The sequence below is a fragment of the Pagrus pagrus genome (assembly GCF_965226575.1).
Source record: "Pagrus pagrus genome assembly, chromosome: 14".
In the NCBI taxonomy this organism is placed as follows: Eukaryota; Metazoa; Chordata; class Actinopteri; order Spariformes; family Sparidae; genus Pagrus; species Pagrus pagrus.
In genome coordinates, this window is record NC_140198.1 from 29,936,868 (window position 1) to 29,964,774 (window position 27,907).

The 27,907-nt window shown below is 38.7% G+C and overlaps 1 protein-coding gene across 4 annotated transcripts in view; it reads left to right on the forward strand.

The window, feature by feature from the left end:
- alcama (activated leukocyte cell adhesion molecule a) overlaps positions 1 to 25,210 on the forward strand; it is a 123,831-nt gene extending 98,621 nt beyond the window's left edge. For 2 of the 4 annotated variants that reach the window (XM_084372761.1, XM_084372759.1), the window contains exons 7-16: positions 2,153 to 2,277; positions 2,572 to 2,704; positions 7,635 to 7,747; positions 8,396 to 8,519; positions 9,175 to 9,296; positions 11,513 to 11,642; positions 15,778 to 15,804; positions 17,379 to 17,493; positions 17,913 to 18,031; positions 23,464 to 25,210. In XM_084372761.1, the coding sequence (XP_084228887.1) occupies positions 2,153 to 2,277; positions 2,572 to 2,704; positions 7,635 to 7,747; positions 8,396 to 8,519; positions 9,175 to 9,296; positions 11,513 to 11,642; positions 15,778 to 15,804; positions 17,379 to 17,493; positions 17,913 to 17,997 (974 nt within the window). In that variant the 3' untranslated portion in view covers positions 17,998 to 18,031; positions 23,464 to 25,210. Of the gene's footprint in view, positions 1 to 2,152; positions 2,278 to 2,571; positions 2,705 to 7,634; positions 7,748 to 8,395; positions 8,520 to 9,174; positions 9,297 to 11,512; positions 11,643 to 15,777; positions 15,805 to 17,378; positions 17,494 to 17,912; positions 18,032 to 23,460 lie in introns of all 4 variants that reach the window. The other 2 variants (XM_084372760.1, XM_084372762.1) reach the window with 2 other exon arrangements.
- The last annotated feature ends 2,697 nt before the right edge of the window (positions 25,211 to 27,907 follow it).

Below are 27,907 nucleotides of genomic sequence, written 5' to 3' on the forward strand. Positions count from 1 at the left end.
TAGTCATATCTCTGTTACATATGTTTCACTACTATTATTGTAATGCATTACTACATACTATCCTTACCGTTAACCACTACTACTGTTATTACTAGTAGTCACATTTCCATTATGTGCATTTCATTATTATTGCTGTAATACCTCTTTATGTACTTTCATTCCTGTCAACCATCTATTATAATTGTATACATTGTGATCTCGTTGATCTGCTCTGTATATGCGACATCTATTGCACGTCTGTCCGTCCTGGGAGAGGGATCCCTCCTCTGTGGCTCTTCCTGAGGTTTCTTCCGCATTTTTTTTCCTCACTCGAATCGAGGGTCGAAGGACAGAGGGTGTCGTCTCTGTACAGATTGTAAAGCCCTCTGAGGCAAACTGTGATTTGTGAATTTGGGCTATACAAATAAAATTTTATTTGATTTGATACCAAAACCCAAAAAGTTTCCCTGGCACTCAAAATAGGACCATTCCCTTTTAATTAACAACAATCAAAGTATCAATACTTTTGACAATTCTGCTATGTAGTTTCATATTTACAGTATGACATTTTAATATGCAGCATTAAATTCCTTGAAATTACGTATTCATGTAGATCACATTTTGCCTATCAGCGCAATATGACTTTGGAGGAATACCTTGACAATAATCAATATAATCTCTTTTTCAAAATACAAAAGAACAAATTGTCAAAATGATTACACAAATTTGTGTTTTGTAACATGTTGATGTTGTAACCTGGTTAAAGAGAAGGCAAAAAGACGTCTTAGATGTTCAGACCAAATATTACCCAGTTTTAAGCTACTCAAGTACAGCTACTCAACGTTGAAATCCTTGTTGATGCTCATTGGGATGTTTCTGTGCTGCTGCTTGATGATGTGTGTTCACACACTAGTTACGTCTAACCGTGCCACCACCTGTTCCTTTGACCCGATTCCCTCCTCTCTTCTCCAAAACATCTCACATGACATCTTGCCTTTCCCCACCACCCTGATCAACTCCTCCCTCACTTCAGGCCATATTCCAGCTCCTTTCAAGACAGCTACAGTAAAGCCACTCCTAAAGAAACCCACCCTAGACTCAGCTGACATCCGAAACTACAGACCTGTATCTCTTCTTTCATTCCTCTCTAAAACCCTGGAACGCGCCGTCTACAACCAACTGTCCTTGTATCTTTCACAAAACGACCTCCTTGACCCTAATCAGTCAGGCTTCAGGACTGCTTACTCCACTGAGACGGCCCTCCTCACAGTGACTGAATCCTCTGTGCCGCCAGAGACTTGTCCCACTCATCTGTCCTCATTCTCCTCGACCTATCTGCTGCGTTTGGTACAGCCAACCACCAAATCCTCCTGTCCACTCTGGCTGAACTTGGCATCGCTGACTCTGCTCTAACCTGGTTCACATCATACCTGACAAATCGTACCTTTCAGGTCATGTGTAATGGCTCCTTGTCCAAACCCTGCTCTCTGGAAACTGGTGTCCCTCAAGGCTCAGTACTAGGACCGCTTCTGTTTTCACTATACACTAGATTACTAGGCTCTGCAATCACATCACACGGATTCTCTTACCACTGTTATGCAGACGACACCCAACTGTTCCTCTCTTTCCCCCCATCCTCTGACACCCACGTTGCAACGTGGGGCTGCCCAGTGAAGTCCCAACTCTTCCCTGCTCTGGCGCCCCAGTGGTGGAACGAACTCCCGACCAATGTCAGGACAGCAGAGTCACTCGCCATCTTCCGCAAGACTCAAGACTCACTTGTTCAGACTTCACCTCGACCCCACAAAGCATGACTCCCTCCCACTTCCCACCCCAAAAAAACACGTATATGCACTTGTATGTTTTTACCCTAAGCACTTCAATCATAGCACTTATGTAATTAAGGTATCCTTAATAAATAGCAGCTACTTTGCTCAGACGAGGGCTTGAAAATTGTTTCTATTTTTTCATTCTTACTTTATCGACGGTGATATTTTGTGGGGGGTTTTTTGTGACAAATGTACTTTTTCGCTTTGGACAAAAGCGTCTGCTAAATGCCCTAAATGTAATTGATTCAGTCAATCCAGTGTGAAGGTAATTATTTTAATAGAAGTCAAAGGACGGCTTCTGTGAAGCTTTGACACTTGTGCTTTCTTTCCTCCTTTCTTCTCAGATTCATCAGAGAAAGTCAGCCTTCAGATCATGTCCAAGGGGCCGATCATAGAAGGAGATAACGTGACGTTGAAGTGTCATGCTGATGGCAACCCTCTACCCAGCTCCTTCTTTTTCCACGTCAAGGTCAGTCAGAGCCCAAACGCCGTACCCAGAGCTTAAAGTACTAGGGCGTGGTGCCAGCTTTCCGGCATATGAATATTTTAGAAAATCTTGTTCTCCACATGTAAGAAAACATGTTTGATGTTATTTCAGTAAAAATCTAATCTAATCATGAATCATGATCCAATATCTGTAGAAATAATCACAATATGATTTTTAGACCATATTGTGCAGCCCTCCTGATATTATATCAGAATGACAGAAGCTAATAGTTCCTCTCTCCTCTTTCTTCGCCTCCTCTTCTTCTCTCTCCACCAGGGCGAGAAAAAGCTGGTGGAAAATTCTGACACCTACACTTTGACTGCCATCAGCAGAGAGGCTACTGGTGAATACAAATGCGCCCTTGCTGACAATGAGAAAATGGAGGCCACCCAAGACATTGTTGTTAGCTGTGAGTACTCATGACATATGCACAGCCAGGCACACTATACCATAACAAGTACTACTGTGGTTCCCTCCTCTCTGTCCCACATTGCGATTTCAGGAGGAGGACACACCAATTAACATCAATTAATGGAGTGATAAGCATTAACTAGCAGTCAACTAATAGTTAACTAATGTGTCAAGTAATCATTTACAATTGAAGCTAATGTTAAATAAGGTGTTAATTCATCCAGTATTTAATTGTTTATTAATAGTAACAACATGCATAACCATTAATTAACAGCTAATTGATGTGTCAAGTAATCATAAACAATTGAATTGGAAATGGAAAAGTAGCCATTAGCTAAGAGTCAATTAATAGTTAACTAAGGTAATCATTTCACTAAGTAATCATTTGCTAATGGTGTTCATGTAGTTTAAGGTGTTAATTCATACATAATTTAACAGTATATTAGTAATTACAACAATAACAAGGACACATTACTTAATGGAGTAATAACATTAACTCGCAGTCAATTAAAACAACACTAGGTAGTTTTTGGACCTTAAAATAATATTTCTAAACTCAGTTAAGTGGTAGACTAACAGTTAATAGGATGAACGGTGACGCCTCTGCAGCCTGAGGGGGGTCACGCTGGCAGAAACCGCACTGCATAACTTCCCTGAGCGGGTAGGTGCATACCTGACGTAAAGAAGTCTAGTGCGACCTGCTTTACGACACATTTATCGGTGGATTTAGCCAGCAGCTACTTGGATTTTTTGTAAACCAACGCCATGGCCGAGCCAGCTAAAAAAGCCAAGAAGGTATTGTCTGAAGAGGCGAAGAAAAGAAAAAGAGAAAGTGATAGAACAGAGCCCGGACAGGGATAAATATTAGACCAGCTAACACTCGGTGGTGCGAGCTGAAAGAACTGATGGCGACCTATCCTTGATGATACTGGATTTGTAAGTCATATATTACATATATACATATTTATTACCTTACCGACTTTTACTTTTAATTGATTTGTTGTTATGTGGTGTTCATCGGGGCTCTATTTGTCCACAGTTTATAACCATAATAAAGCCAGGACATAATCTAATGCTGTCCGTTTCGATAGCTTGCACATTTTCATGTAGAGACTGTAAACGATGACTAACTTACTAAAACACTATAAACGTCTTGTCTTGAAAAGTTGTGGATTCTTTAGTTCATGCAGATAATCAACGTAATTGTTGAACAGTGTGGTCGGGAGGTAACGTTAGGCTATTGTTGTTATCGGTAACGTTAGCATGCTACTTGGCTACTGTTGTCGTACCGAGTTGGTTGTAGTTATTACACCGAACACAACATCAACTTGCGATTGTATTCAGTAACTCCTGAAAACATAGTTATATTTTCAGACGTTACTAAACACATTCACGCCCAAGCATCGTGTTTTGGAAGTAACTTAGTTGGTGCAATCACTATAACCAACTCGGTATGAGAATAATTCTATCATGCTAATGTGCTGTGCAGCCTATATGCTTACAAACTACCAACTGCTATCTCTGAATCTAGCTTGTTGTTGGCACTCGATTGAGGTTTCATGTTTTTGATGTTTCCAAACAAGGCTTCGTGATTCGCCGGCTCCGTCAACAAATTCACGCGTATTCATTTTCCCCAGGGATGCTCATACAGCGACAGTATTTACGACACTAGTAACAGATAAATGATTCTCAACCAGCCAGGGGTAGTAATGAGTCCAAACTACCTAGTGTTGCTTTAATAGTTAACTAAATAGTCAAATATTTTATATATTTATAGGTGTTAATTCATACATTTTAATAGTTTATTTACACTAACAACAATAATAATGATACATTCATTAACATTAGGTAATGGAGTAATGACTATTAACTAACAGTAGTTTACTTACTAGGGGCGGCTGTAGCTCAGGAGGTAGAGCGGGTCGTCTAGTAATCGGAAGGTCACTGGTTCGAATCCCGGCTCCCCCCAGTTACATGTCGAAGTATCCTTGAGCAAGATACTGAACCCCAAATTGCTCCTGATGAGCAGCTGGCGCCTTGCATGGCAGCCTCCGGCATCAGTGTATGAATGTGTGTGTGAATGGGTGAATGTGGCATGTGTTGTAAAGCGCTTTGAGCTGTCCGAGAGGACTGGAAAAGCGCTATATAAATGCAGACCATTTTACCATTTTACTTACTCATCAAGTTATCATTAACAAATAGTGTTCATGTTATCAGCATGTTAATTCATACCTTATTTGATAGTTTATGAAGAGTCTATTTCCAGTTATACAAAAGTAATGATACATTACTTAACATTAGTTAATGGAGTCATAATCATTTACTTACAGTTCAATAATAGTTTCAAGTAATTATTTACTAATGGTGTCCATCTTAATTAAGTTATTAATTCATACAATTTATTATTGTTTATGAAGCCTCTATTAACAGTTAATAAATAGAAATGTTAATAAATAATATATTGCAAAAGTAAATGCAGTAATAATCATTATTGTACATTATTTATTCTAGTGGAGTGTACATTTTGTGTATTTTTGTTTTGTTTTTGTTGTTCTTGTTTATATGTAGATATTCTTATTATTATCGTTATTATTACTATTAGCTGCTGTAACGTAAATAATTTCCCCTCGGGGATAATAAAGTATTTCTGATTCTGATTAACCAGCAGTTCACTAACAGTTAACTCATGTGTCTGTAAATCACTCATTAATGGTTGTCATGTTAACTATGTATTGAAGCATTTACCGATGCCCAATCAATTAATACCTTAATTAAGGTACTTACCAATATTAGTATATTGTTAATAAAGACATTCTTCAGCATGTATGTTATCAGATCCACACTTACTGTCCCAACATTACTTAACCATAATGCTCCTTGTGACCCTTATTGTGAAGTTGAAAACATTCATCCGTCAATGGCTATTGATCAGAATTTTTCTACCTCAAAAGAGGAGTCAGGCAAGGAGATTGCCTGAGTCCGCTGCTGTTTGCTGCAAGTATTGAACAGTTAGAGTCAATCAGACAAATTAAAACATAAAAGGAATAAAAGATGAAGGGGGCATAGAACACAAAACATCGCTATTTGCGGACGATTTATTAACATATGTAAGTGAGCCCTCCACGTCTATACCAGCCCTACTAGACAACCTGAAAGAATATGGTGAAATATCAGGGTACTTGACGAATTAAGCTAAATCAATGGCTATGATGCTCTCAGGAAAGTGTCCAGTGGAACTTAGAGAAAAGGTCCACTTTAAATGAAAAAAATTCTAGCATCAACCTAGAATGGATTTTATTGTATATTTAGCATCTATTTTATGGGAGCAAACTGATAATAAAGCTTAAATTTGTTTGATGATGAAGGTTCTCAGTCATCCAGGTAATAGTAATTCTTTTCAAGGCAGTTTCTTGAAGACATTACACATCTCATCCAAGAGGCTTCCTCAGTTCTAACTAACTGGAGGGGAGTTGCAGGCTTTTAAACTCTGTGTGGGAGTGTCCTTACAGAGTCGTTAAGGACATGCGTGAGCTCTGAGTTTCAGAGTCGTTAGGGCCACTTGTGGGTCGCTGACCTAAGCGGCCTTCATGTGGGTTTCTAGAGCTAGGTGAGCCCAGGTGTGAATGGTTGTTAATCCGTCTGGGGAGGGAACTCAGTACTGCATTATAGGTGGGTGATAAGTAATGTCTTAGGCCACCTCCTCTGTTCAAAGACAGTCATTCCTGTTTGACATAGATGGATTCTTTTACTCCTCTTTCAAACCATCTGTCTTCTCTGGCCAAGATGTTTACATTGTTGTCCTCAAAGGAATGATTTGTCTCCTTCAGATGTAAGTGGACAGCAGAGTGTTGACCTGAGGAGTTGGCCCTCCTGTGTTGTGCCATTTGTTTATGGAGAGGTTGTTTTGTCTCCCCAGTGTACAAATCTGTGCAGTCCTGGCTGCATTGAACAGCATAAACTACATTACTCTGTTAATGCCTGAGTATTTTGTCTTTAGGATGGACAAGTTTCTGTGTTGGTAGGTTTGAAGTGAACCGGGATATGATGTTTATGGAAAATCCTCCTGAGTTTCTCAGATGTTCTTGCGACATAAGGAATGACCATGTTGTTACGTTTTCTCGTCTCCTCTCTGTCTGCTCTGGATCTTTTAGTGGTTTTGACAAAGGTCCAGTTTGGGCAGCCACAGGTTTTAAGTGCTCCCCTGATGTGCTTCTGTTCCTTCTCCTTCCCCTCTGACTTAGTGGGCACGGTCTCAGCCCGATGGTTTATGGTTCTGATGACCCCCAGCTTGTGCTCCAGTGGGTGATGAGAGTCGAACAGCAAGTACTGATCTGTGTGTGTAGGTTTTCTGTACAACTCAATGTTGAGGCTTCTGTCTTCTTCAACGTGTACTGCACAGTCCAAGAAGAGCAGACTGTCTCCTCTGACATCTCCCCATGTGAACTTGATGCTATTGTCCACAGCATTTATATATTCAGTGAAGGCTTCCACTTCCCTTGCTCTGATTTTGACCCAGGTGTTGTCCTCATACCTGAACTAGTGGCTAGGAGGAATCAAGGCTCTGCTCCCAAACACCCAAACAAGGGAAGTGGAAGCCTTCACAGAACATATATATAAGTAAATACTAAATTAATAGAATAGAATAGAATATTCTTTATTGTCATGTTGTATTGTCATGTTGTAATATTGTCAGATTTATAGTGTTTTGGCAAACTATGGCTCTTCAGAGAGTAGCTATAAAAGCTGAACACTAAGCAGAGAACTGTGTCTGGAAGTTGACCTTGTGACATTAGAGTTTAATTGATCCCCTTTCCAGGGTTCCACATCATGACTGCTTTGTTTCCCATGATAAAAGACAGCACAATGAATGTGCTTACCTTTAGCCAAATGCCAAACAGAACTGTCCTTTTTCTGTCCTGTTTTTTCAGACCTGGACCTGAGTCTGAGTCCCACTGGGAAGGTTGTAAAGACAGTGGGGGACACTTTGCCTCTGAAGATGGAGAAGATCAGCTCAGGTGATGTGAAGGTGTCATGGACAAAGGTAATGGTGCTACAGTTGGGTTATTGATCACAGAGAAATTGAAAGAGAGAGTTAAAGAACAGGAACGTTTGTCTAACTGCCCGTTTACAATATCTTTAGCCAGTAATGAAACCTAGTCAGGTTTGATTGCAGCAACTCACTCTGAGCTGTTATACTGTGAAAACCTCAGCAGCTGGATGGCATGGTGTCAAACCTTTTATTCCTCTCTGTGCTCAAATGCTTTTCTACAACCAAAAGTAGAAATCCTTGAAAGATATGAATGATACATTGGTAAGTTTAGTCTAGTATAAAATGTAAGAAAAAGTAAGATGAGGTCATTCTTGAGTCTCTATCATCGCAGCAGCAAAAATAGGATATACTGCAGATATGAGAAAAAGCCAATGATGAAGTATTTTAGATAAGATAAGTGTTCTCATCAAACCGATAAAGAGATTTCAGTAGGCCCACATAATGGTTGCTGTACTTCCACATTGAGTTCTGAAATGAACATTCCTGTGACCCTGAAAATGGGAATTGGTTATGGAAAATACTGTACATACAGATGGATAGGTGAGACTTGAATTCATGCATACTGTTGCATTTGAATTAGCGGTAAAGGTGCACTTTGCTGTAGAACACACAAACTGACATTGTAAGTCTGGCTTTTAGAATGGAAAGATGGTGAAGGAGCCGGAGTTTAGCAAGTTGACCTATGGTGATGCAGGAATCTACATATGTGAGGCTTCCATGACTGGTCTCACACAACATCAGAGCTTTGAACTGGTTGTAGAAGGTAAGTGTGTCATCGTCAACTCCTCTGTTTGCCCAAAATTAGTGGAACACTGAAAGTAAATGTCTTACTCTTTCTCTAAACCTGCCATGGAAGTTCAGTATTTTTTAATAAATGTTTTGGCCTCAAAACTGGATTATATTACATTTTTAGATCACTGCCTACAATGTTCACTGACTAAACAAATTGTTTTATTCTCCAATGAATATCATGTTTTTAACATTGCCTCACCTCCAAGCCATTTTAAAGCCATGTAGGGATTTTTTTCATGATGAAAAAACTCCAAACATGTCATTTTGAGGAACATCAATCAGTCAGGCAATCTTTATTTGTATAGTACCAATTCACAACAAAAGTCATCTCCTAACACAGAGATGAGTTTTCAGGGGTTTAATTAGTGCCGGGATAGGGACTTTGAGAAAACCGTATTTAACAACGACTTCGAAACAAATTGCATTCTGTGTGCATTTCTTCTGTAACTGAAACAAAATCAGTTGTTGAAATCCACAAGGGCACCCTGCATTCACCTAGATTCTATCAGATTTTCTGATATAAGTTGGAGGTCATCACATTTTGAAAACATCACATGTAAAATTTGCAAGTGATAAAATGTTAGTGAACTTAAGTATATCAGTAATAACTAATGTGTTTGCATCAGGAAAGCCTATGATCACCAACCTAACCAAACACCATGCTGATGATGCTAAACACAAAGTTCTGACCTGTGAGGCTGATGGCGTTCCAGAACCCAGCTTTCAATGGAGCATCAACAGCACAAATGTAAGTGTCAGAGCATGAGTGAGTAAGTATATATGTTAAGTATCTTTAGTAGAGAAATAGAGGCTGCAGCAAGCAGAGCAAAAGCAGCAAAGAAAATCAGGCTAACAGCAAACAGTGATGATGAGTGTGGTGTGATTAACCGCGTTCAGACTGCAGGCGAATCTGATTCAAATCAGATTTCTTCTCAAATCAGTTTTTAAGGGCTGACTGTTCATACTGTTTTTAGCAAGTGTCCAAATCGGATTTGGCTCTGTTCAGACTGGGCCACATTTATTGACCGATCTGACAGGTTGCTGTAGCAACGACGTCGGAGCGGAGGTGTCAAAGTGGCGTCACGGACAGTCAAAACTGATCTGAGTGTTTGGAGCTGTTCAGACTGAGACGCATCTGTCCAAATGAGATTTGAAACTACCTCCCGGAGGTGGTTTCGATCTGGTTTGCAAAAATCAGATTTCATGTGATTTGTGACTGTTCAGACTTCAAAAGAGCCATCCGGTTCCAATCTGGATGGGCTAAAAATCAGATTTTGGCTGGCAGTCTGAACGCGGCCAAAGTGTTCTTTGACAAGCCTGTCACACTTCACTTTGTTCTTACATAGAAAAGAGGGTTCCGACTGAAGTTTTCACTCTTCTCTGCCATTGCACCATTATAACAGCCTTCTGCACAGGGTTGTTGCACTGAGGCTGTATGCATAGTGCAACATTGTTTTAGCAGACATTGTCTATTGAAACGTATGAATTATTCAACTGACAGGCAACTGTCCGAGCCATAATGCATGTGGAGTGAGGATAATTTATTCTCTTAAAATGAATGTGTCCTGTTAAGGCAACTTTAGATAAATGTGTCCCTCAAAAGGGATGGATGCTTCATGTGGTTTTGAAAACCCTACAGTATAACTTCAAGTTATCAGCTTTTCACAAGATAAAAAAACAACATTGAGTTGTTTGACTGTTTCAAGTTTCAGATAATCAAGTTTGTTTTGATTATTTTTTTATGTATTTTTTTTATCCTAAGAAGCAGGAGACTTTACTCAACCCATTAAAGCACACTCACTCCTTGAACATTCAAAATCACTAAATTTGGAGATACATGGTTTTCCCTAGCTATAGAATGAAGTATCTAATGCTAGATTTTTACAAGGCACGAAGAAAGATGATGGTAGTGTCAAGACCCTGGCCATGATTTGAGAGGTCTGTGGAAATGAGAACAATACTAATGTTAATAATATAATGTTGTTAGGTTCAAGATAAGAATAAGAATACAATATGGAAACATGCTCCTTTAAACCTCATTGTTTAAAGAGCAACAGTGTTGGGGGTAATGCACCACAAAAGTAACACGTTACAGTAATAAATAACTTTAAGCAGTAACAGAGTAATATAACACATTTCTAACAGGATATCAGTAATATGATTACAGTTACTATGTGCAGTAATGTGTTACCACCAAAAATTAAGCCTTTATAGATTTAATGATTTTCCCACACAACGCCATGTCATCAGAGAAAAGGACAAAAACACAAGTCAAGTGCAGTCTATGTATTGGGAAGCCGAACGGACGATACAATGTTGCCCCCATCTGGATTAGTCTTGAACTGCAATTTGATAATTCCTAGTTGTACTTCGGTAAATTTTGGTGAAACTAACACAGAAGTAATCAGTAATGCATTAGTCATACAGACAGCAATATTGTAAGGTAAATTATTGCTTTCAAATGAAGGTAACTAAAATTACATAAAATACATAGTATGCATAAAATACACAGTAACTTGCCCAACACTTTCATTTTTTAACAAAACAAATTCTGAAGACAACCTTTCTATTGTGCAGAACATAATTCACTCTTATAAATACTGTTCTTATCTGTGGTGACTACTCGGCACCTCATCATGAAAAGGTAATGTTCGAACAAGACAACATGTCTTTATTGAATCCGGGTTTTGTTGCCAAGGAAGAGGATGTTTTGTGTTTTTTTCTGCAATCAGTTTGCATTTCTGTGTTTACTGACCCCAGTGTATCGAGTTCAGCTCGGTGTCGACAATGCAATGTTTTTTCTCCCATCCAAACGGTACACACCTGTCAAGCAATAGACAAACTATCAGGTTGAATTGAAAAGTCAATAATGTGTGTGCAGCTTAAGAGGCTACTACTTGTGTGAGATTTTTTCCTTTATATTTTTAAAGCCTCTTAGTCCTAAGTATTTTTTTCTGTCTCTAGGAGGAGAGCACTTACAACAATGGCAAGGCCACCCATAAAATCACTGTGATCCCCAAGGTGAACTTGACTGTCACCTGCATTGTCAGCAACAAGCTGGGAAAAGATTTCATGACCATCAATGTTTCTTCTGGTAAGTTGATACCTGTCAAAAACTTGGTTGGTTGGCTTGCAGGGATTAAGAGATGTGCACTAATGCTTCTATGTGGTAAAGCACTAATGTTTGAGCTTTGAACAAACTTTTATCTCTCCTCCTTCACTATCTCCTGGGTTTGGCTGACTTCCTTTATTTATTGACAGGTGCTTAACCTGTCTCACAGTTCTACAGTCTGAGTGCGCACTGCCTAGCATATGCTCTGAAATCATTGTAAATTGTTGCTTCACTCTTTCCAAGATACGCGGTAATTGTTGCGAGGCAGAATCAGTTAAATGTTCTTTTATTTATTTATTTTTTATTATATTTAATTTTCATCATACAGACCAAACAAAACAAACAACTACAAACCAACTACCAAACACACAAACCCCACTTCAAAAAACAACAACAACAACAACAAAAAGACAACAACCACAGAAAGCCAGACCAGACGGAGATATACTGTATACAGCCTGAACAAAATATATGACAAAGAATATCCCATAATATTACATAACAGGGACTTCCACAGGGACTTCCACTAAGATCCAGAAAATTAAAATGTCTAATAATTGGGCCCCAGATACTTTCAAATTTTTCATAAAACCCATGTGAGTTGCTACAGAGCCTTTCAAGATCTATCCCTGAGACAAGTTCCCTAATCCATCTAGAAAAGCAAGGAGCACTGGTAGCCTTCCATTCCTTTAGAATTATTCTCTTTGCCAATGACATACCAAACATCAGTCTGCTGTACAGTATGTGGCAGTGAAAGAGAGGCTTCAGAACAACAAAACAAGGCAATCAATGCATCAGTCTCAATATTTAGATAATAAATTCTGCAATACCAACTAAAAATATACTGCCAAAAAGGGAAAATCTTAACACAAGCCAGGAAAATAGAGAGCCTAGAGTACCTTAGAGTACCTTTTGCTATATTCCATCTGTCACAAATAACATAACGTTAGGATTATTTTTTTTCTTTTTTCCTTAGAATAGCGTTGTCTATACATAACTTTAAACTGGATTGCAACCTTGCATTAATTGAACCTTGATGAATCCATCACCTCCCTTCTCAGCACCTCATGCAACTCCATGCCAAGATCTCCATCCCAGGCAGATGATTGATATATTCTAGGACTGTCAAAGTTAACTCAACAATAACGCTTTAACGCAAATTCCTCTTAATGCCCTTTCATTTTTTGACGCACAATTAATGCACGCACATTATGACCATTGGCCTGCCCCATAGTTTGGGAAATCGGGAAGGGATGCACCAGTAACATTGTGGATGGCAGCAGAAACAACCCTGCAGAAACAGAGAAAAGATAAGGGTCTTTTGAATGGCAAGTTCATCTTCAAAGCCCTGCCAGATGGTTCTCGACACAAGAACAAAGTTATTTGTATTTACTGTCGATGTGAATTGAGTTACCACGGAGTACATAGAGTCTCAAATACCACTTGCTGGCCAGGCACACAGCTGATGCAGAGAGCCCTCCTCCCCCTCACTAAAGGCAGACCACACTTGTATTGTTGCAATGGAGACGTCTGAACAACTCTACATTAGACAAACCTTCAACAGTGATAGCTAAATGGGTGGCTACAGTTTACAGGCTGATTAACATTAAAGAAAGATGGACACTACATTGTGTTAGTATTACTAAGGAATGTTACATTCAGGTCAGTATGCCCATCTGTTGTTGCTTGTTGGGCTTGAGTTTGACATGTTATGTTTTCAGTCTATTTTTTAGCATGCAGTACATTTGAGGTTATTCTGGAGAATATTCTGGACAGTATTTTTTATTGTTTTGGATTGTTGCAATAACAATAAACATATATTTGCATAAAGCAAACATATGTGTCCACTCCAATGTTGATAAGGACAGGGAGGAGAGGTCTAAAGTTATATATATTATGTACACACGTGTGTGTGTGTGTGTGTGTATATATATATATATATATATATATATATATATATATATATATACATATATTTTTTCTATCCCTGTTATTCTATATTTATTATATATGACAAAGAAAGCTTAATTGGAATGTTTTGGAACAAATACATAAACCGAGGGAGCATCTCTATGAGTGACAACAAAAAAATCACCAAATCCACCATGTCTCAAAGTGGCTTACATATATCTCCATACAATCTGATACCTGTTGTGCATCAAGAGAAATAACTACAGTCGTACTGTTTACTTTACATTTGATATACATTCTATTAAATAATCGCCGGGTGTTAAAAGGGAAAATCTACCAGATACAAAGCCATTTTGATCAGGATGTAAATATATCTGCTGAGCCAAGTGGCCAGCATCATTGCTACCACTTTCTGGTCATTGTTTAAAAGACTCAGGGGTCTATACACCAGCGGATAAAAGGATTGTGGAAAAATGTTTAAACAGTGGAATGTTTAAACATTCTCAACAGCAAGGGGGCAATATAATCACAGTAGGTCTTTAAAAAACACTGCACCAAACCCATCCGAGTCTGCTTGTGAATGATTGAATTGCCTCTTTAATTTCTCTTAACAGTGAAATTTGAATCTAGATCATTTTTAACAGATTCACTAATTTTAGGTAAATCAACAGAATCCAGGAATATCTCTTTATCATCATCTGATGCAGTACAATTAGAAGTATATAACTGTTCATAGAGATCTTTGAAATTGTTATTTATAGCTTGTGGATTGGTCAAGATTTACCCTGATGAAGACTTTATTTTAAAGTTAGACCTACTTGCCTGTGCACCCTGCAGTTGTCTCACCAACAATTTGCCTGGCTTGTCATTCAGTTCAAATTGCTTTTGTCTCAGCTTAAGTATTTACTTATTGACCTGATCACTTAAAATGGTGTTGTCTTCGTCCTTGGACAGAGAGGATATGTATGCCTTCTCTGCTTCAGAGAGTTGTATTTCTATTTCCAAAAGGCGTTAATGCTTTTCCTTCTTTTTGGAAGCTTCATGTGCAATAATTTTGCCTCATACTACAGCTTTAAAAGATTCCCACAAAATAGAATCTGAAACATGGCCATTATCGTTGACTGATGAAAAATCATCCATAGCTGCTTTCATATAATCCTGGAAATTACTGTCTTGCAATAATAATCGGTTAAAGTGCCAGGAATAAAAAGTTTTAGCTAAGGCCAAATTAAGAGACATGGTGAGAGGACTGCAATCAGAAATGAAAATTCCCTGATATTTTGTATGTAATACATTTAAGATCAGCTTAGAATCAATAAATGAAATGATCAATGCAAGTATGTGTTTTGTGCACGTTAAAAAAAAAAGGAATAATCTTTGTTGGGTGCTGTATTCTCCATATATCTACTAAATTGAAGGATTTAATCAGATTATTCAAAGGGACCACTGAAGCAATTATAATCACCACCTATAACCAGATTAGTAGAATTCAAGTCTGGTAGCAAATTAAAAACCTTCCGAAAGAAGTCAGTTTCATCTACATTAGGACCATAAATATTAAGACACAAGTATTGTTAAAGGAATAGTTCACTCTAGAACGAAATTCAGATAACTCTCGGGTGTCTACCGGAAGGGTCAGTAATGAGACCAGATAATTGAAATGGTACAGATTTTCTAAACAGAATAGCATCCCCCCTGGATTTGGATGAGAATGTGGATTGATAAAGTAATATTGGATCATTTTCCTCAATACATAAATGGCCAAGTATAATATTTTTGTCTCATTTGTTTAATTGGGTTCTCTTTATCTACTTTTAGGACTTGTGTGAAAATCTGATCATGTTTTAGGTCATATTATTCAGAAATATAGAAAATTCAAAAGGGTTCACAAACTTTCAAGCACCACTGTATATAGCACAAAAAACAGGCTTGAAAACTTTAATGAAGATTCGGAACATTACCCGGTCTAGCACAAACATATCCCAACTACCACCCCACCCACTACTAGACCAAATAAGTTGGCAGTACCCCTATCTACTTAACAATCGGTAAAATGTTTGATTTCATTTTGTGAGGCTGCACCTGGCCAGGCTTCTCTCAGTGCTGAATTTGACTTTGGGGTTTTTGGACTAACAGCATAAGCATAGTTTGGCTTTTATTTGGCTTTTCTTTTTACGAGTTCTAATTTATTTATGTTTTGTTTCAGTTTTTAAAGAGGACATTGAGAATAAAGGTAAGAGTTTGTTTTCCTTTGGCCTTATTTTTATTTTAGAAACTGGAGATTCTAAAGTTTTTTCTTCAAATGATCAAACTAGTCTTGAGGTAAAACCTGGCATCGTGGCAGATTTACTGTTATCTTGGTAGATATTTTGATTATGCATCCAGTAAACACCCATCACTCTCTCTTCATTTAAACAGACCCATATTCATCCCTTCACCTTCAAACAATACTGTGTGAACTCATTGTTCGTTAACAGTGAAAGTTTAATTAACGACACATTTACCATTTATTATTGGTGGTTGTTAAACAGTGTTACTGTGTACTGTATTTAAAGTACATTATATGATCCTCCATAAAAAGACATATGTAGATAATATACAGCCTTTTAACAGACAACATTTCAGTAACTCAATGTGTCTGATGTAGATACATATGATTAATTTCAAAACTGTTGGATGAGTGATCAATTTTCTGTTCATCAAAGCTGCACTCAGTCTCCCATCACCCACCATTTTCAATTCCTGTAACCTTTAATTATACTGTAGTAGAATAATGTCAGTCTACAGGATACTCAGATCATGCACACATGCTCTCCTTTGGGAAGTCACAGGTAGTGCCTTTCAGCATCCATAGCACAGCTGCAATTAACCTGGGGAGAAAATCAGAATGATTAATATAAATGTGATGAACAGGCATTCTGACATTAATGCTCTCTTATATTAAAGGAATAGTTCACCCAAATATTAATACTCAGTCTTTGTCTACTCCCACCATGCTGATGTAAAGTCAGGTGAACTTTCGTAGTCCACAAAACATTCCATACAGCTTGTTTGACTCCGAAAGTTCAAAGATCCCAAAGTGATTTAAAAAGACGTTTTTACACCCTTTTTAAAGCTAAAATCTTTACTGTTGCTGCTAAGCTAAAAGCGTTAACTCCCTGAAGTGGGTGCTGGAGCTAGACCGCACTGAGGATGTAAGCAACGACTTTTTCGCATCAATAAGGGATCTTAATGAGACTTTTTAAAACAAGTCCCCAGCTACTTCAATTGTTTAGGAGAATGCTGTTTTGCTGTGAAGCTCCGGAAATGTTTTGTTGATTATGAAACTTCACCTGACTTTCCATCACATTGGGGTGTGTAGGTAATGACTTAATTTTAATTTTTTGATGATCTCATCCTTTAAGGAACACACAAGCAACCTTCATCTCCAAAATATCCAACACTTCTTTGTGCACTGCTGCTGTTTCCCAGAATATAAACAAAACTCAACTTAGTATGGTTTTCTGCCACCACAGTAACAACTAGAACAAGTTACAGAACTATAAACTCGAGACGAAGCAATAAAGTGTCCGCAGAAGAAACTTTATTTTGTGATTTAGGGAACTGCAGCGAGTTTGAAAAGGACTCTGGCTCTCTGTAGTGTACCCAAGCTAAAATGGTCACATAGAGCAGCACAGAGGATGATATACAGAGGAAACTTTTTTCCTAGTTCTTTGATTTTATGATTTCAGTGTCTGTGTTTGCATCAGAGCTAAGTACTCTGTTGGGAAGCTGAAGCAGAGTACTGATTATTTGATCTATTTTCAGGCTCTCGGGAGGATTCCGAGGACCAGGCGAAGCTCATAGTGGGTGTCGTGGCAGGGCTTCTAATAGCTGCTGCCATGGTGGGACTCATCTACTGGCTCTACATGAAGAATTCAAGGTATAGAAACACATACATTTACATTTTAAACATTTAAACATTCTAAACAGAAGGAGAGACCACAATTTGTAGTCTTGAGAGTGGATTTGGTCTAATAATGAGAAGGAAGGTGGTCAAGGTTACAGCCACAGTCTCTGACAATAGATTGAACAATGTCTGCCCTGAAATTATCACATATGTCAAAGAAGTGATATGCAGCTGAGGATTTAGGGTGGGAGGCTTTCAGAGCACATATCAGATGGAGATACAGCAGAAGCAGGTGTAAATTCAGAGGAGAGAATTTAACATGGTATGTGCATACTGTAAAGATGAGTTTGCAGCTTGCTGGGGAGTGGCTGACTGTGCAGTCTGTAGTAGGGTAAGAATGTTATTCTTTAGCAGAGGTGCATCACAGTTTTGTAATCCTGTATTCACCACAGACAAGGAAGCTGGAAAACTAATGAGAAGGAGGTGGGAACACCTGAGGAGAGCAAGAAATTAGAGGAGAACAACCACACTGTTTAACAGCACTGCGGTTTTACTACATGGAACAAAAGAGGTGAGAATTGTCACTTTTGATATACATACACACGAAGGCAGTCTAATCAAGTTACATTTAAGTTCAAGTGCAAATTTGAAATAGTCATTATACATGTTGCAATTAGTATACCACACAGGGCTCCAGACTAATGTTTGGTGCTACCAACTTTCTCACTTGGTTGCACCAACACATCCTCATACCTAACAATGGATGAGGTCGGTAGCCAGTGACTTCCAAAAACAACATGTATCACCGCACCCAACACAGCATTACCATTGCACTGTACCAGTGACAGGCGTCCCGGCCCTTCATCATACACTTGCAGTTTGGTTAAGACAACAAAACTACTTGGTTACGTTTAGATAAAAATCGTGGTTTGGGTTAAAATAAGTACATTACTTATGTAACTAAGTTATGTATGTATTGTATGTCTTTACATATCTTAAGTTACTTAATGTATGTGACATAAGTTAACTAGTAACTTTAAATAAGTCACCATTGACTTTTGGTTTCACACTGGACATGAACAGCAGTCTCCGGGGGGAAAGTAATCATTATTTTACCCAACCAGCCATCCTGTCCACTTGCACAGTCAGCTTGTATGGTTGTTTTCTGATGAAGAGAGGCTGCATGATTAATGTCATTTTTCCACCCCCTTTTGACCATGCTGAGTCAAACTGAGCTGCGCAGATTTGCTTTTCCACCAGTTTTACTGCACCAAGTTGAGCTGAGCCATATCCATGATCAAACTGCACTGGAGTAGGGCCAAGCCACGCCCACCCCGCATCCAAGAGGGCTGCAGGGATGTGTGTGTGTGTTGCAAATCAATATTCAACTCATGTCTGTGCAGGAAACCTGAGAGAAAGACGTTTTTAAAAGTCAGTGTGTTCAGCTCAGCTCTCAGTACTTTTGTAGCTTCTAACTGAATTTTCCTGAGTTGTGTTAAAACAGCATGTTAGTCCAACATTACTCAGACCACAGTTTGAGTCATAAACACATACTAGGCTAACCAGCAGATCAAATATGCTCCCTAGGCTACCACAGTGAGCGACGTATGAAAAAGTGGTGAGGCAAAACAAAAAGTGACAAAGTCAGCATAGTTTCTAAATCGACATTATTAAAAATACAAACTCACCACTGATGTTTTCAAAAGAGCACATTCGGTTGATGCTGCTTGTTGTTATCCAACAAACCAGGCACCTCTTCTGTCTGAGGACATTAAAAACAAATCCATCCATCATACAATTTGCCAGCTGGCTAAACTAATTAGGCTTACTTATTTTAGACTGAAGAAAATTACACCAACAGCTACCATTCTTGCAAGGTGTGCTAATGTGAGTGATGTAGTGATGTGATGTGTGACAGAGTAAAGCTTCCACAGTTTACAGTACATTAGCTTATTTAGCTTCAAAATATTAAGCTAACCACTGTGTAGGGTTATCAAAACATTGACTGGATCTGTGGGTCTGGAACTGCTTTGTCCAAAACTGTGGGGCTTTCTAATTCTGCAGGGTGGTGTTTCTCCCACATTGGGCAACATAAAATGTTATCCTGCGCACTGCACCACTTTGGTCACAGTCTAGAGCCCTGCCACAACTTGTATGTTATTTTTGTAGGTTTTTATCGGTTTGGCCATCATCAGACCCAATAGATCCCCACAAATTAATCGCTGAGATCTCATAACATGGTGACATTGTTAAATAGAAGTCAGACGAGGCACAAATCGGTCAGAGGGTAAGACAGATTTTTCAACTTTAACCTCAGACTTTCCTGTGTTATGAGGGGTTATTACTGACATCTCCAGTGTGCTCACTCTCAGGTTTACCTCACAATAAAATGGTTTAGATAAGTTGTTGCTACCATGTCACCCATAAAACAAAGACTGTTTTTTCTTTCATCCCATTAATCATCTTGAAACCCCATTAGATTTTTTTCCTCCAGTTGGAAACCACAAATTTAGATAATGTGGATAAAATGTAGCCTTGTTCCAGATACAGTATGTGAATTGCCGTCCATATCACTGACTTGTTCAGTGATTCAAATCTGTCTGGTGTTGTGCTCATCGATTTTTTTTTTTAGTTTTTGTGGGCAAATCAGAGCTTTGTCGGTCTAAGTAAGAATGGGCATAATATCTTCCTGTCCCAGAGAAAAAAAAAATGGAAACAGAAAAATTGACACAAAAGAGGTGATGGGTGACTCCACTGTTTGTTTAAACCTATCTGGTCATCTTACTGTGCATTAATGCATTAAACTTTGCAGAGATTCATGACTAAAACTTGCATACACATTCTTTATGTCATATTTATAAAGCTGTGCATACACTTGGTTCTGTTTTACAAATCCCAGTCATTGTTGAAAGTAGATGTACATTCACTAGCCTCATTTTCATGAATGGGTATACAGTTAGCACTGTTTCCATAGTAACAGCTCTCTGTGTTTGACCACTCCTATGACATGTCAGTGGGAATAACAGCACCTACTGCAAGTTCACAGTGTGTTGCACTAGTGAATTTAGACAACACTGCATGAGCAAATTGTGAGTCTACACACTGATGAAGTTATTCATACTTTCCATCATTAGTTCACACATAAGATCACACATACCTGTAAGCCATAATCTGGAATCATCATAATTAAAGGAAACATTTTCAAGTCTGTCTTAAAACTATAGTCAGGTGGACATATGAACAGTTTTTTCTTGCTGTAATGAATCCTCCTGTTCATACTGACCTTTAAAGGGCCCCCTCCTAATGAACTTTCAATATAAATAATGGGGGAAAATTCCACAGTTTTCATTCTGGTCAAAAATGTATTCCCAAATTGATGTGAAGGTAATATGGTGTTCAGCATTCTGGGTTAATCACATTCAATATTCATTAAATAGCATCCAAAGTTGCGATCTTTTTCTCTTTGTGTCTCCTTGGACAGCATTTCCCTGAAGTGGAAGGATAGTATCAAAAAGAGAGAATTTCGTATTTAAAGGCCATAACTTTTGATACCCCTTATACCCCTTTATCAATCTCACTCAGACTCAGAATTTCTCCCACCAACACTTATGTTGAAAGCTCCTTACAGTATAAAGGGAAATTGAACACATAGTTTTTCAAAATCAAAGATGGAGTGAGTAGATTTGTCAGTTGTGGTTTGTGATGGTATTGGCTTGGGGCTGCACACCAAGCCCACTGCCCAAAGGTTGACTTCTAGACACATCCTGAACACAGCAAAATAAGAAAATACTGGCAGAGTGCAGGGTCTCTGTGGATATAGGCACCACCACACACTTCTAGCTGGTCATAAGTGATGATTGAGAGGCATTACTTTTGTATGAATCTATACAGTATTCTTGAGGAAAATCCTACTTATTCTAACTTTAAACTTATTTATGTGCCTTTGATTGGTATGGCTTTGTAGAATGCAAAAAATCACAATAATCAGTGTAAGTGATTTTTAAGTGACTTTTAAAGATCATGTCACTTTAGAAAACCATGTCCAAGCTGGTCTGAAGTGTGTGGATGTGAGGTACACACATTTAAACCGCACTATGTGTTTTTAGCCACGGCATTGGCCAACATTTATTGGATGGATTACTGTGAAATTTAGTACTGACATTCATGTACCCAGTTTATTTATTGTCATTTATGCATGGTTTTGTGCATATGCATCATTTATACAGTTGTGGTCAAAAGTTTACATCCACTTATAAAGAACATGTACTGTATGTCATGGAAGTCTTCAGTTCAAATGATTTCTACAGTTCTCATGTTTCTGTGATGGAATAAGTAGAACACAAACTACTTTGTCACAAAAACATTCATGAAGTGAATTGTTTGTAGGTATAAAGTGCATGGCACAGTTGTGTCACTGCAACGATCAGGAAGAAAACACAAACTATCACCTGCTGCTGAGAGAAAACTGGTCAGGATGGTCAAGAGTCAACCAAAAACCCCCAAAAAACAAGTCTGCAATGAATTAGAAGCTGCTGGAAGACAGGTGTCAGTGTCCACAGTCAAGTGTGTTTTACATCAACATGGGCTGAGAGGCTGCCGTGCAAGAAAGAAGCTCTTGATCCAGACGAGGCACCTTAAAGCTCACATGGACAAAGAAAAGACCTTCTGGAGGAAAACTCTGTGGTCAGAGGAAACAAAAACTGAGTTGTTTGACCACAATGAGCAGCAATATGCTGCTCTAAAGAAAGTAAATGGAATAATGAAGAAGGAGGATTATCTCCAAATTCTTCAGGAAAACTAAAATTATCAGTCAGAAGATTGGGTCTTTGGTGCAGGTGGGTGTTCCAACAGGACAATGATCCCAAACACACATCAGAAGTGGTAAAGGAATGGATCAATCAGGCTAGAATAGAGGGTTTGGAACGGCCTTCCCAAAATCCTGACTCGTGAACATGTGGACTGTGCTGAAGAAACAAGTCTGTGCCAGGAAGACATCAAATTTAGTTGAACTTCACAGATTCTGTCAAGAGGAGTGGTTAAAAATTCAGCCAGAGGACGACCAGAAGCTTGTGGGTGGCTATCAAAAGCACATAATTCAGGTGAAAATCAATTCATTATTGAACCGAACTTCATGATTTTTTTTTTTTGACAAAGTAGTGTGTTCCACTCATTCAGAACTGAAGAAGCCTTTTGGATGAGAGGTGAAACGTCTTCAAGAAACTGAAACAAGTCCAGTTGCCTATGATACAGCACTTAGAATTACCATGACCTGGATGATTGAGAACCTTCATCAACACGTTCCACTCATTCCGTCACAGAAAAATGACACTTGTGGAAATCATTTGTACTCAAGTATGCCATGATGTACATGTTCTTTACAAGTGTATGTAAACTTCTGACCATAACTGTGTTCTGGCGCTTGGAGTTTTTTACTCCTCTGTGCTGGCGACAGCTCAGCTGTGGCTGATGGCATTCTTGAATTAATTTAAATTTGGCACAAATATCCACGTGGAATCAAGGATAAACTGAAAAGATTTCGATGGCCAGAGGTCAAGGTCTTTGGACAATTCTAAACACACTTTGGTCATTATTCAATAATTCCTATGACAGTAATGAAAACATTTTACACAAATGTCTAAAAGGGTAAAATAATGAAGTGCTGACCTTTTTATATCCAAAACATCAAAAGTCAACTTCAATGAGACATAATGTTCAGGGAAAAATTATCTTACCATTATTCAATGCCATAGCTCAGGAACAGCAGTTGCTAATTCTAGTTTGACTTTGTTGTAAATGTGATGTCACTGTGTTCCTATATCACAGCAGTTACTTTGGAGAGTACAAGTCATATAGGTCATCTAGGTCGTAGTAAACTGGAACAACCCTTCAAGATAAACGTCATTGTAATGTGTTTGCATTATGGTATTTTTCTGGGCATCATGATTAAATCATTTTCATTATTGAAATGATTATTAATGACTACATGTCTTTGTGTTGAAGAAGCAGTTGGAAGCAACATTAAAAATACGGACTCCCAGCTGGCTGCTGACGCGCTCCATCAGGCTTCACATAAGCTCAACAATCAGAGTAATTTTCCACCAAGTCCTGCCCACAACCTGTTTTCCACCCCACTATATGATGTCTGTACTCAGGCTGACTGTGTCATTTTGTTTTGTGTTCCTGGAGAATGCTCCCTGTTTGTTTGTTTGTTTGTTTGTTTGTTTGTTTGTTTATTTGTTTGTTTGTTTTGAGTAATTCCGTGAGGCTGTATGGTAGTTTTTTGTGTTTTGTTTTTGCTGCTTTGTTTTCTCTTTACAATGTTTTGGTTTGGTTTTGAAAGTAAATTCCTTGTACACGTTTTAAGGCCTGTATAACAAATCATTATTATGTGTTTGCCCTGGCTGAGCATGCTATTTTTTTATTTATTTTTAGGTTTTTGTGCGCTGTGTGGAAAAGCCTTTGTTTGGCTGTGCTAAAAGAAAAAAACACTTCACTGCTGTATAACCCCAATGAAACTGTCGTCAGACTTTTCAAAAGATAACCTCAATATTTTGTTCTCTCGATTTTAAACACTGGCAAATTGATTGTCTAAATATCTAGTTATAGTCATGATATTAAATGAGGAACTGGAACTGTGAATGATTTATATAAATGCAGTATACTGTAACTGTGACACCAAAAATCAAACTTGCTGTGTTTTAAAACTACATTTGTGTCGTTGTAAATTGGATATCAGCAAATGGAGCATAATGACATACTCAACCACCAATGTAAATTACTTTTTGTAAGTCTCAGGAGAGAGTTTTTAATTCATTTATGTTTCAAAGAACTTATCTGATAAGGCAAAAAGAAATGAAAAGCAAGAAGTCATCTAAAAGGGCAACAACTTGTAAGAAATGCAAAAGTGTGTTCTAATATAACGTTTCTTTTTTTGCTTTATGCTAAAACAAATTTGTTTACCTGGGATTTACGTAGTTAAATACACTACATTGTTTATCATGTTTTCACTGCTCTACAGTTCCAGTAACATCCTCTCAAGGTTGAGGCCATGCTTTTGAAGTAGATTTAATATTTGATTTTTGATTTTTGAAGAGCTTTACTGATGCCAGGTCTGAATTCTGTTTTTTGTGTTTTTGATATATTTATATTCTGTTTGCAACCTATCTGGATGGCAATGCTGCAGCATGCAAGATAATTAATTTAAGCCTGTGTGGATGGCATCATCAAGTGTTTAAAAGGTACTATGTTAGTAGAGTTACATGACAGTAAATAAGGCTATGCAGTATCTGAGCTCTTTCTCTGCTGTATTATTATTATTATTTTATTATTTTCAGCTCAGTTGTGGGAAGAATGACCCAAACCGAAAACGGTGCAAAACAGTAAATAAATTACCTGACAAAATAAGCATCAATGTGTCACATCAACCTAAAATCGGTTAATTATGATTATTGCCAATAGTCAGATTTACACCAATCAATCACAACACTAAAAGGTCTAACAGGTGAAGTGAACACCATTTATCATCTCATTACAGTGAAATGTTCTGGATTTTGTATGGATGACACTTGACACGCCCCACCCACCCGAACAATGTTGTAGACATAGTACACCCCCTCATGGCAATGGAACTCCTTGATTGCAGTGGTGCCACCATCAGGACAATGCACCCTCCCACACTGCAAAACCTGCTCAGGAATGACCCGAGGGAGGTGGCAAAGAGCTCTTGATATCATGAGCTCTATGCCACCTCCCTCGGGTCTATGTCTACAACATTGTTTAGGTGGGTGGGGCGTGTCAAGTGGCATCCATACAAAATCCAGAGCATTTCACTGTAATAAGATGATAAATGGTGTTCACTTCACCTGTTGGCCTCCAAATTCCTCAGATCCAAATCTGATCGAGTACAGTATGTGTGGATTGTGCCAGCACCAGTCCAATTAATGGAGGCCCCACTTCACCACAGGACTCAAAGGACCCACTACCAATGCCTTGGTGCCAGACACCACAGGACACAAGTCTGACGTGGAGGCCCCACCATGGTCCATGGTGGCCCCACCATGGATCTGACTTGGCTCTGACCTATTGAGGATGCATGTTCCTGCATGTCCAAAAGATGTTTGATTGGATTGGGATCTTGAGAATGTGGAGGCCAGGTAGACGTCTTGAGCTCTTTGTGACAGTCCTCGGGTCATTCCTGAGCAGTGTTTGCGATGTGTCAGGGCGCATTGTCCTTGTGGAAGTTGCACTGCCATTGGGGAGCACCATTGCCATGGGGGGTGTTCTGGTGTTGTGCAAGAAAGCAGCGACTGAAATTGCCCTTTCCAAGTGCTTCAGATGTAGAAAGTGTTGGCTGATCACAAATGTAAACTTGAAGGAAACATGCACCGGTTGACCCTGTGATTGTCTCTTTGATAGCATTTTTTCAAACTGTAGCAAAGTTATGACATTCCATTATCTTCTCCAGAATCATCAAAATTACAGTGGTATACTTGTATGAATGGTTGTGAAACTACATTACATGAATGTGGTAGGTCAACATTGCAAAGCACCTATTCCATTGTTTTCTCATGGTTTTGTTCCTTTTCAAATAATTAGGTCAGCAGTGAAACCAAAGAGGATAAGACGAGAAGGCCATAGTAGTGTTGTAAATACAGACTGTTTTTGTACTGTTGTTGACAATAAAGTGTACATTTTGAAAAAAGAAAAATGTTCCAATCCACATTTATATGCACAGACACACAGCAGATTTTTGCTGTTCTATAAAGCATATTGTTCACATGGTGGTGTGGTTCTAGTGATTTAGCTCTTGGTTTCATCTAACAACCAGAAAAATGTATTTTGGCTGCGAAAACCCAACACTGACATGTATGGAAAAAGTGTGGAAAATAACATTACTTGTCATTCCTGTTCAATTATCATGCAGGGAAAAAAGAAAAAAAATGTAATGCCCAAGATTACATCTTGGTGGCAATTACTGTATTTCTCCATGACACCTATAGTAACTTCCAGCACACCCCCAAGCTCCATAAGAACATCTATAAAGAATGATTGTAGAGTACTTAGTGTATTTACAAAGAACGATTTTACGACTAATACTAAAAGACTACACCCACTCTAGCCACAGTCTGTTCACCCTGCTGCAGTCTGGCAAAAGATACAGAAGTATCCGCTGTTGTACTGCCAGACTATGGAGCAGCTTCTTTTATCAGGCTTGAAGACTCCTGACAACTCAATCAGCAAAATAAATGTTGGCAATATATATTTCCACAACCCACCAATATGTTTAAACTTTACATTTTTTATGTTGCGATGTCGATGGGATACAGTAACTTAAGGATTTATGGAATACCCGAGGGTAAAGAAAGCAGCAACATGGTTGGTTTCGTGGATAAACTGCTGAAAAATGCGCTCGACCTTCCTGCTGACAGAGAGCTTGGAATTGATCGAGCTCAACGCGTGCTGTCACAGAGGCACAATGACCCACAAGCAAAGCCCCGGTCTATCATAGTCAAGTTTGGAAGTTACCGCACTAAAGTAGAGATTCTCCAGTGCATGGCAGAAAAAACAAATCTTCTACAATGACAGTCGCTTCTATGTGGACCATGATTTTCTTGGTGCTAGAGAAATGCAGTGAATACACCGAAGCCAAAAAAAGTGCTGAGAGAAAAACAAATCAAGTTTCAGACACCGTATCCTGCAAGGATGCACATCTTTTACGAAGATGGCACTCCAGCAGGGGCGTCGCACCCGTGGGAGATGTGGGTGTTTTAACTCCCACACTTGTTCCAGTTAGAGGATTCAACACCCACACTTTTTCTGCAGTTTTTCCGCAGTTTTGCACAAACGCCTTACTACAGTCGCTCAGTTTTCCTCTGGACGCTCTCTATCTGCGCTGTGGATGCCTCCTCTCCCCCTCCCTCTTCTGTTGTTGCTTCAAACATGACACCGGCTTTCAGTGTGACCGGCTGATGATTGGCTGTTCTGCCTTAAGTCCCGCCTCTCTTGCTGTGTTAGATTTATCGTTCAGCTCGTGCTGAGGAGGCGGGAACTAGCCATAGATATACATATATATATATATACATAGACGCTTCACTGAGCACTGAGCACGCGTACGAATATATCTGGGAAACAGACAGGTACCAAAAACAACGTCTGTAACGTTCTCTGATGATTATAAACGTTAACTACACATATGTTTAGTAAACAGGTAGGCACCAAACCCACGTATGTACTTTTCTAATGTTTTTATGAGTGTTTACAGCTGCCAATGTATGTAACTCTGTTACTGTGATGATAAATATTGAATCTGTGTCTATAATAACCAGATCCTGACATGTAAATGTGATGTCTGGGGGAATAAAAAGCACTGATGTTTACATTACATTTTACATTTAACTGATTCTGATGAATCGTTTTTATATCCAGTTTTTTTAACTACTAAAGATGA